The sequence below is a fragment of the Pipra filicauda genome, unplaced genomic scaffold (assembly GCF_003945595.2).
Source record: "Pipra filicauda isolate LSUMZ 115617 unplaced genomic scaffold, ASM394559v2 scaffold586_size332294_pilon, whole genome shotgun sequence".
Lineage (NCBI taxonomy): Eukaryota > Metazoa > Chordata > Aves > Passeriformes > Pipridae > Pipra > Pipra filicauda.
Window position 1 is genome coordinate 265,072 of NW_024104738.1, and position 10,584 is coordinate 275,655.

The 10,584-nt window shown below is 64.3% G+C and overlaps 2 protein-coding genes across 2 annotated transcripts; both read right to left on the reverse strand.

The window, feature by feature from the left end:
• Nucleotides 1-3,118: 3,118 nt before the first annotated feature.
• Nucleotides 3,119-4,064, reverse strand: LOC113997242 (peptide YY-like). Its single transcript, XM_027738895.2, has 3 exons — nucleotides 3,800-4,064; nucleotides 3,530-3,601; nucleotides 3,119-3,386 (listed from the first exon to the last, which is right to left on the reverse strand). Exons 1-3 carry the CDS (start codon nucleotides 4,039-4,041, stop codon nucleotides 3,362-3,364), a joined length of 339 nt encoding a protein of 112 aa, XP_027594696.1. The 5' UTR covers nucleotides 4,042-4,064; the 3' UTR covers nucleotides 3,119-3,361.
• Nucleotides 4,065-8,125: 4,061 nt separating this feature from the next.
• Nucleotides 8,126-10,527, reverse strand: TMEM101 (transmembrane protein 101). The gene is made up of 4 exons (XM_027738890.2): nucleotides 10,381-10,527; nucleotides 9,663-9,843; nucleotides 9,437-9,583; nucleotides 8,126-8,689 (listed from the first exon to the last, which is right to left on the reverse strand). The coding sequence occupies exons 1-4, from the start codon at nucleotides 10,515-10,517 to the stop codon at nucleotides 8,381-8,383; spliced, it is 774 nt and encodes a 257-aa protein (XP_027594691.1). The 5' UTR covers nucleotides 10,518-10,527; the 3' UTR covers nucleotides 8,126-8,380.
• Between the last annotated feature and the right edge of the window lie 57 nt (nucleotides 10,528-10,584).

Sequence of the window (10,584 nt, forward strand, 5' to 3'; positions counted from 1 at the left end):
TTGCAATGGGTAGCACACCGTGTTGCAATGGCGAGTGTGTCGCAGAGGGAAGTGTGTCACGACGGGGAACGTGTCACGATACAGAGCGCGTCGCAGCAGGGAGGGTGTTGTGACTGGGAGCGTATCGCGACAGGCGGGCCCTGCTCACCGGGGGCGTGTCACGACGTTCAGATACTGCTGCAGATCGTTGTAGAAGCGCAGCAGGTCCTCGACGGGCGCGTCGTCGCCGGGGTAGGTGGGCTGGGCCGGGGCCGCGCGGGGCCGCAGCGGCAGCAGCGCCAGCGCACAGGCCACCAGCAGCAACGGCGGCCAGCGGGGAGACATGGCTGGGGACAGGGCAGCTGTGAGCACACGTGTGTGCATGGCACACGGATCACACAACACTTGAACACAGCACTGTGTGTTCACACACGTGTGTGCACAGCACGTGGCATGCACATATGTGCAAACACAGCATTGTGTGCTCAGCACACAGCACACATGTGGCTGTGGACAGCACTGTGTGCTTGCACACACATGTGGACAGTGCACAGCACACACACACGCGCGAGCACGTCACCTGGCTGCACACACACGCACACAGACACACACATGCACATGTGTGTGCACGCCAGCCAGTTGCACACATACAGGCACAGCACTGGCTGCACACACATGCACGCACACATGCACACCACCCAGCTGCACACATACACACGTATACACTTGTGCACACTTCCTGGCTGCACACACATGCACATGCACATATCAGAGCATGCACCACCCTTGCACACTCACACACGCCCATCTCTGCTCCACACGCCCACACAGACCACCCCTCCTGCAGCACACACATGTCAGGGCATGCCTGCCTCACCGTGCACACGCACACACCTGCACGCTTCATGTACTCACTCACATGTGCATACACGTGTGAACACTCAAGCACATACACACGTGCGCGCACACACACACGTGCGCGCGCACACACACACTCCCACATGCACATACCCGCACGCTCCCACATGCACATACCCGCGCGCTCCCATGCCCACCCGGGTCCCACCCCCGCACACTCACCCCCACTCCTGGCCTTGCACAGGGGCGTGCACACCCGTTTCACACCTCCACACGTTCCAGCCCCTTACACACCCTACTGATCACACGCCCACCCGCTGCTCACATCTGCACCCCCACCTTCCCACAGCCCTCCGGCCCCACTCACCTGCTTCCACGGGTGGGGACACAGGGACACAGCGGGACAAGGGAACACGGCGGGATGAGAGGACGCACCTGACACCCCGGTTCCTCGGTGCCACTGCTGCCACTGCCGTGCAGGTCCTTATATCCCCCTGTCCCCCCTGATGTCACCCTGCCACGCAGCACCTGTGGCCAGGTGCCCATTCGGCCGGGGGGGACAGGGGCCATCGTGGGGGGTGACAGGGACAGGTGGCCCCTGCAAAACACTGGTTAATGTTTGACCCTGGGCTGGGGGGGCTTCCGTGGGGGGACAGGATATGGACATGGGTGTCCAGCATCGGGGATGGACAAAGGGACAGCTGTGGGGACAGAGGGATTAGGGGGGGACAGTCAGGGCGTCTGGTGGGGTACAAGGGTGGGAAGTAGTGGGAGGGGTGGACAGATGGATGGGGAGTGGGACAGGGAGACACTGGAGGGACAGACAGATGGACAGGGGGGTGGGAGGGCCAAGGGGGTGAGGTGGGCAATGTTGGGGTGAGGGGTGGGATAGAAGGACAGAGGGATAGAGGCATTGGGGCAGGGGAGACACAGCCACCCCCCACTGAGGCCATGCCTGAGGACGTGGCTGTCCCCCTGCTCCCACCATGGCCAGGTGGGGGGTCAGAGGGACGGGGAACCCCCAGCCCTGGCACAGCCCTGATGGTCGCAGTCCCTGTGCGGAGGGACCCCACGGTGGGTGTCAGCACCCACTACCCATGCACCCCACACCCAGTGCACCCCAGTACCCCCATACACCCCAGCACCACTACCCGTACACCCCAGCACCACTACCAGTACCCCCCAACACCCAGTGCACCCCACACCCAGTGCACCCCACACCCAGTTCCTCCTACAGCCAGTGCACCTCTGCACCCACTGCTGGTGCACCCCACACCCAGCGCACCCCACACCCAGCACACCCCAGGACCCAGTGCACCCCACACCCAGTGCACCCCACACCCAGTGCACCCCATCACCCAGTGCACCCCACACCCAGTGCACCCCATACCCCCACCCCAGCACCCACCACTAGTGTCCCCCTGTGGCCCATGAGCTCCAGGACCATCACAGCCCCCCCAGCACACCGCCAAATCCAGCACACCCCCACACCTTTTGCAGCCCCACGCTCGGCCTCAGGGGACCCAGTTTCCCTGTGCACTCCAACACCCATCGACAGTGTACCCCCCAGAACTGCCCCCACCTTACCCCACACCCAGTGCACCCCAGTATCCAACCCCAGTGTGCCCCAGTGTACCCCATTCTCCCTCCCCACCCCTCTCCCACAAGCCCCCATCCCTCACCCCCTTCCACTCCTCCATTCACTTCCCCCTTTCAACCCTCCCACCCCCCATCTCTACCCACCCCTCCACCCCCCGTCCCTGCACCCAAGGATGTCCTGTCCCTTGTTCCTTCCACCTGGTCTCAACTCCTCCATCCCCCCTGCACCCCTCCATCCCTCCTGCACCCCTCCATATCTCCTGCATCCTCCCTGCACCCGTCCATACCCCCTGCATCCTTCAATTCCTCCCACTTCCCTTCTACAGCCCTCTACCCCTCCACCCCTCCCTCTCCCCTCCATCTTCCCCTGCACCCCTCCAGCCCTACTGCATCCCCCCCAGCATCCCTCCATCCTTCCCTGCACCCCTGAATCCCTCGTGCATCCCCCCCTTCATCCTTCCTGCACACCCTCCATCCCACCTGCGCCCCTCCATCCCCTCCCCTCTCCATCCCCTCTTCACTCCCCTCCTCCCCTTCATCCCACTTGCACCCCTACATCCCTCCTGCACTCCTCCATTCCCTCTACATCCTCCCTGCATCCCTTTATCCTTCCCTGCACCTCTCCATCCCCCTTGTACCCCTGTATTCCCCTGGCGCCCCCCCCACACACAGCACAAACCCGGCAGTGCCCACGATCGTGTCTTTATTGCCGCTGCGGGGGCGTGCAGGGACCACGCGGGACCCCCCCAACAGCGGTGGGGAGGGGATGGGGTCGGGGCCCCCCCCGACAGCGGGACGCCCCTGGGCCGGGATCTGGGGGTTCCCGACCCTCCAGAGGGGGGTCCCGCACTGGCCCTGGGTCCCCTGGGGAGACGTGGAGAGATAGGGAGGGTTTGGGGGACAGAGGGACTGGAGGGGGGTGCCGTCACCATGCGGAGTCGTCGTCGTACCTGCCGGGAAGAGCTGATGTGAGAAAAGAGGGAACGAGACCCCCAAATCCCCCTGGGACCTCAAACAACCCCGGGGTGTGGGGGCCGGTGCAGCCCCTTGTCCCTGTGCGCGGGTCGGTGGGGACAGGGACGGGGAGACTCACCTTGACCTGTCACTGCCGGCCCCCAGGAGCAGTTCCGTCACCGCGGCGTCGGGGCTGGCGCGTTTGCCGTACCTGCGGGACACAGGGCACACGCGCGTGCAACGGGGACCCCACGGGGGTGTGCACGAGTGTGCAAAGGAGGAACCGCCGGAGCCCCCGGGGGCGCACAAGGACGGGCACGGGCGTGAAAATGGAGACTCGCGCGTGCAAAGGGGCTTGCACGAGCACCGCGGGGTTCGCCCACATGCGTTCACGGTCACTCGCGCTCACCTCTGCCGCGTGACCAGGTTGATGTAGTGGCGAAGGGCCGAGAAGTACCGGGCCATCTCCTCGGGGGACGCGTCGTCCCCGGGGCTCTCGGGCTTGGCGGGGTACGCGGCCGTCAGCGCAGCCAAGCACAGCAGGGCGCAGAGCGACACGGCCACCAGCGCGTGCCACGGCCGCGGGGATAGCACCATCTGCGGGGACACGGGAGCGAGGGGGGGCTGCGGCTTCGTGTGGGTCACCTCCATCGTCCCCGCGTACCCTGTCACCTTGGGGTACCCCTGTCACTGCCAGGTATCCTCTATAGGTCACCTCCATCACCCTCAGCTATCCCCATGACCTTTGGGTACCCCCAACCCTGCTCTGTCCCCCACCAAACCCCCATTCCCCCGAGATATCTCACCCCCAAGGACCCCAATCCCTATGGGAATGTCACACCCCCAGGATGCCCCCCTGTCCCCCAAAGGGATGTGTCCCTCCACCACCTGGGACTCCAGCCTCACTCAAGAGACTGCTTCCCTCCAGGGACCCTCCCATGTCCCAGAGACCCCCACAGTGTCCCAAAGGGGCTGTCCCACCCAAAAGGACCCCAGACGCCCACGTCCACCCCAAGGGACACCTCCCCATAAGGGACGCCACATGTCCCCAAGGGAGGGGGGTGATTCTCCCTCCCTGGGATCCCAGCCTCCCCTCAGGGACCCCCAGGACCTCAGTCCTGTCCCCGCACTCACGATGGCAGAGGCAGAGGTGACAGGCAGGGCCTGGCAGTGGGGTGACAGTGCCAGGGACACGGCAGTTCCCCGACCCGCCCAGGGTTTTATAGCCTCGGAGGGGGCTCCTGGCTCCTCCCTCATGCGTGACCAACCCATGGGCACGCAGGACCCCGGCGACCCCCCCGCTACCACCCCCGGCCAGCACCTTGTCACCATCCCTCAGCAGAGCACCCCAGCCTGGGACCCCGAGGGGCTGGGGAGGACAGAGCATGGGGGGCATAGCTGGGACACAGAGATATGGGAACATGGGGACACGAGCGCAGCCAGAGGACACAGATGTGGCAATGCCAGATGGGCGCAGGACACGGACACAGATGTGACATGTCACCAGGGCACATGAACATGGCACACAGGTACAGGTGTGACATGTAACTGGGGCACACGGGCACAGAGGTGACAGGCAGACATGGCACAAGGACACGGGACACAGACACAGATGTGACACACAACCATGGTGTGTGGACACAGGTGTGACAGGCAGCCATGGCACACAGGCACACATGTCACGTGCAGCCATGGCACAGATGTGACATACAGCTTTGGCACATGGGCATGGGACACAGATATGGATGTGACGTAGCCAGGGCTCTTGAATATATCATAAGGACACAGAAGTGACAGGCAGCCATGGCACAAGGACACGGGACATGGACACAGATGTGACACAACCATGGCATAGGACATCTCACAGAGGTGACATGCAAGCATGGCACATGAACACAGACATGACAGGCAGACCTGGCACATGAACATGGCACACAGACATAGATGTGACATACAGCTACAGCAACTGGACACAAAAGTAACACAGCCATGGCACAGGGACACATATGTCACACACAACCACGGCACACACATCTGCCCCCAAGACAGTCTCGGGATGTGACAGTGTGACACAGGAACATCAGCCACACCCAGGGACACAAACACAGTACAGCCACGACATAGCACATGGGATACCACCCACGGCCCTGGCAAAAGCTGCCCACGGGGGACAGTGCAGGGGACAGTCCCAGCCCAAAGCCGCGGCTGCCTCAGTTTCCCCAGACGGGGCACGAAGTCCTTGTCACCACAGCCTCCGCCACCACAGCTGCTGTCACCGCTGTCCCCGCCACCGCCATCGATCCCTGTCACCGCCCCCAGGACGGATGAGGTGCCCTTTCCAGCCTCTAGCACCGGGAACACTAATCCGGTATGGATTTGCCATTAAGGAGCAATCACCGGCTCCTGGGGAAACTGAGGCACGGAGGGACCCGGTGGGAAGGTGCCCACCGGGCAGAGACCACCAAAGCCACCCTGTGGGTGCTGGGATGGGGAGAGGTGGCAGAAGGGAGTCCCCAAAAACGTCGGGATGGTCCCAGCCAGATGCAGCCGCATCTCCAGCCGGTGGCATGGAAGGGACACGGATCGTCTCCTCAGGGGATACTGCGGGGTGACAACGGCCCAGAAAGAGGGGACACAGCTCGGGGGGACACTGCGGGGTGACACTGGCCCAGATAGAGGGGACACGGCTTGTGTGCACCACGGCTCGGTGTCGCGCCACTGCTCCGATTGGAGGTGACAAAGCTCCTGGGGACCCCGCGGGGTGCCACCGTTCCGCATGGTGGGGACATGGTTAAGCGAGGACCCTGCGGGGCGCCACCAGCCCGGCTGGAGGGGACATGGCACACGGGACCCCGCGGGGTGCCAGTCCCGGCCGGAGGGGACACGCTCCCCACTCCTGCCCCGGCCGCCACCCCGGCGAGCGGCGGCAGGGACACGGCTGATGGCAGTCCTCCGCGGGGGTTCCAGCCCCGGGGGGGTCCCCAGCCCCGGGGGGAGGTCACCCCCGTGGCGTGGCCGCGGTGTGACACGCGCCAGTGTGCGGGGACACGGGCGGGGGGTGCACGCTGCCCCGGGCGGGCGGTGCCGGGCTTACGGCAGCCTGGGGTGAGGCGGGGAGCTGAGCCCCCCCAGCCCCCGCAGCCCCCCCAGGCCGGCACCTTTCACGTCCCCGCGGTCGATGCGGGGTTGATTGGATTGAGGGGGCTCCGGACCCCCCGCAGCGTCCTGACAGGTGTGCAGAGAAACTGAGGCAGCGGGGCTGGATCTGCCCAGCAGACGAGAGCCCCGAGAGAAGGGTCTCAGCCACCCTGACGTTCGGGGAGGACACACACCACCCCCACAGCCCCACCGACCCCCACCACAGCGGCAATGTCACCGCGTTGTGTAACAGACGTCCCCGAGCCGCGGCCGGGGGAGATATCGGGGTGCGGGTGGCCCCCAGCCCCCCGGGGGGGGGGGGTCGGGGAAGGGACACGAGGACTTTCTGCCCCATTTATCCCGAGTGACGGTAAACAGCCATTTTCCAAAGGTCACAGGATGGCTCTGCCAGCGGAAGGGGGTGGACACAGAGGTGGTGGAGGGGCTCCCTCAGCAGAGGTGGGACCCCGAAGGGGACAGGGCAGGGGGGCCCCCCCATCTCTCCACTGGGCATTGAGGAGGATGAGGAGGGTCTGGGGGTGAAGGTGCGTGGCTGCAGCCCCGAGGAGGGGTCCTGGGAGGGTGAAGAGCCCCAGTGCCCCCCCCACCCCGAGCAAACAGGGCTCTGCCGCTTCCCCGCGCTTTATGGCCCCGGTTCCGCCGGAGGCGCATTAGGGCCCCCCCGGGCTCCCTCCACCCCGGAGGAAGCCCCTTATCAGCCCTGTTTGCTTTTCCGGAGGGGGCAGGGGGGGACGGACACCTGCCCAGCCAGGTGACAGGGTGGGGGCAGCGAGGACACAGCCCGTGGGGACTCTGGGGGGGTGCCAATCGGGCCCCCCCACCCCATGCCAGAACACTCATAACCCACCAGCTGAGCAACCCAGGTGGGCATGGGCAGGGCACCCGGCCTGGGACCCCCCTCACCCCCCTGCCCAAGTTTCCCCACTGAAAGGAGGGGAACACCCAGTATCACTCACACTGGCTCCCCCCCAAGCCCCTCAAGTAGCTTCTCTCCCCTCTGAGCCCCCCAAAGCAGCTCCCCCTTCAAACTCCCAAAACTTCTCTCCCCACAGCAGCTCCCCCCAAAAGTAGCTCCACTCCAAGCCCCCCAGAGCACCTTGCCTGAAGACCCCAAAAAACAGCTTCCCTGATGCAGCCCCTCCTCCAAGCCCCCAAAGTGGCTCCCCTAAAGCAGCTCCCCCAACTCCAAGGCCCCCAAAAGCATCTTCCCATATTGAAGTCCCCCCCAAGGCCTCCAAAAGCTTCTCCCCATATTGCAGTTCCCCCCAAAGCCCCCCAAAAGCAGCTCCTCTCAAAGCAGTTCACCCCAAACCTCCCAAAAGTGGATTCCCCTGAATCAGCTCCCCCCTGCAAGCCCCTCAAAAGCATCTCCCCCAAACCTCCAAAAACGGTTCCCCCCAAAGCAGTTTCCCCCAAAAGCAGCTCCCTCCAAGCCCTCCGAAAGCATCCTCCCCAAAAGCAGCTCCCCTTCCAAGCCCCCCCAAATAGTTTTTCCTTCAAACCCTCAAAGCTGCAGCCCCCCACCCTTCGTCACACAACAGCCAAGCTCCCCCGGGGAAATGACATAAAAGACTTCTCCTTTCATCAGTAAAAATACACTTTTTTTGGGGGGGCCAATGACACCCCTCAGCGGGGAGAGGGGCTGTGACCACACAGTGGCTGGCACCCCCCCGGAAGGACCCCCCACACCCCCTCAGGAGCCCTGACCTCTGCCAAAATTATCAAATACAGTATTTACAAACAAACAAACAAAAAAACCAATGAATAAATAGCGGCAATCCTTAAAAAAAAACCCCGTCCCTCTCCCTCCCCTTCCTTGCAGTTTTCCTGCTCATCCATCGGTAGCCAGGATCACCACAGCCCCAAAAATGCCGACATTCTGGCCAATGAGCTTCATCTGGTTCCAGAACTCGACGCGGCGGGCGGCGTGCCAGTACCCCAGGTTGCCATCGATGAGCAGGATGGCGAGGGGCAGTAGCACTGCCAGCACCTGGGCAGCTGCCCGCACATAGTATCCCGACAGGAATGCCAGGGCCAGCAGCCCATAGAGCAGGAAGAGCAGCTGCAGGGCCAGCTCCCCTCCCAGCAGATGGTCCAGGTAGGCCAGGCGGTCCTCGGTGCTGTGCTGCAGGGAGTAGGCCTGGTGGGGCAAAGGGGGAAGTGGGGTGGCACTGGGGACACTCATAGTGAGGGGTGTACCCCAGGGATAATGGGGGGTGGCACTGGTGCCAATGGTGGCACTGGAAATGCTTGTCCAACACTTCTCCCTCAGGGACAATGGGGGAACTGGAGTGTAGTGGCACTGGTGCCAGTGGTGGCACTGGTAGCACTGACTGGAGACTTCTCCCCCAGGGACAATGGGAGAAGTGGACTGTGGTAGCACTGGTGCCAATGGTGGCACTGGTAGCGCTCACCCAAGGCTTCTCCCCCAGGGACAATGGGAGAACTGGAGTGTGGTAGCACTGGTACCAGTGGTGGCACTGGCAACACTCATCCAAGGCTTCTTCCCCAGGGACAACAGGGGGCAAAGTGCCACTGGTGGCACTGGGAACACCCACCTGAGCTTCTCCCAGGGACAACACGGGGCTGGGGTGTAGTGGCACTGGTACCACTGGTAACAGTGCCCTGAGGTTTCTTTTAGGGACAATAGGGGAAAATGGTTCCACTGGTGGCACTGGTGGCACCCACCTGAGCTTCTCCCAGGGACAACGTGGGGCTGGGGTGTGGGGCACTGGTACCGCTGGTAACACCCACCTGAGCTTCTCTCAGTGACAATTTGGGGCTGGGGCGTGGTGGCACTGGAAACACCCACCCCAGGAGGTTTCTCCCCACGGAATTGTGGCTCCATCCCCCAAGCAGCAGCGGGGCAGGGATGTGTTCCTCGTACCTGACAGATGAGGTAGATGCCCAGGAACACCTGGCCTGTGGACTGCAGGGAGCGGCTCCGCGGTTTCTGCCGGTACAGCTCCCCGGCGCCGCTGGCCAGGATGAGGAACCCACCGATGATGGCAATGGTCCGGGAGTACATCCGCACCTGGGGGGGGTCACTGTCACTGTCACCGCACCCCCCCGGGCTCTGGGGGGTCTGTCACGGCCCACGGAGGGGCTCTCACCTTCAGCCAGTCGCCATAGTGCACGTGCCCCCCAATGTGGGCGGCGTAGGTGGCCACAGCGAGCTGCAGGGCGGCCCCCAGGGCGAACCAGCGCCGCTTCACCCCGAAGGACATGAAGCTGGCACAGAGCACGGCCACTCCCATGTCCACATACAGGTAGGGCACTGGGATGTCCGGCTTCCTGCGGGCATGGCAACTCCAGGGTGTGCCCAGTGCTCCTGGGCAGGCTGGGCACCCCCAGGCTCACCCCAGACCCCCCAAACCCTCCCCTAAGTCATAATTCTGCCAAAACCCTTCCCCAGCCCCCCAAACTCTCCGGACACCCCAAACTCTCCCTCACTCCCCAACTCTGCCAGGACCCTCCCCTGGCCCTACAGAGCCCCATATCAGCCCCAAGCCCCCTCCAGGCCCCTCAGCCCCACACCAGTCCCAGATCCCCTGGGCTCTCCTCCAGACCCTCATGGCCCCACACCCCACAGCCACCCCCAGCCCGCCGCAGTCCCCCATCAGCCCCAAACCCCACAACCAGCCCCGGACCCTCCTAGCCCCACACCAGCCCCAGAATCACCCCCAGGCCCTCACAGCACCGGGACCCCCACAACCACTCCCAGACCCCACAACCACCCCCAGACCCTCCCAGCCCCACAACCACTCCCAGACCCCGCAGCCCCCTCAGGTTTATCCCCTCCCCTTCTCCCCACCCCGCCCCGCCCCGCACCGGCGCAGGTCGGCGCGCTCCGCGCAGAGCAGGAGGCCGCTGAAGCAGTGCCAGAAGGGGAAGCGGGTGAGCAGGACGCCGCCGCCCGCCGTGAGCAGCCGCAGCGCCCGGCGCCGCCACCCGCGGCCCGCCGCCATCACGGGCTCGTCCCGCCGGAAGTGCCGCGCCGGAAGTACTGCCCTGAGCCCTAACCCTGCCCCAAGC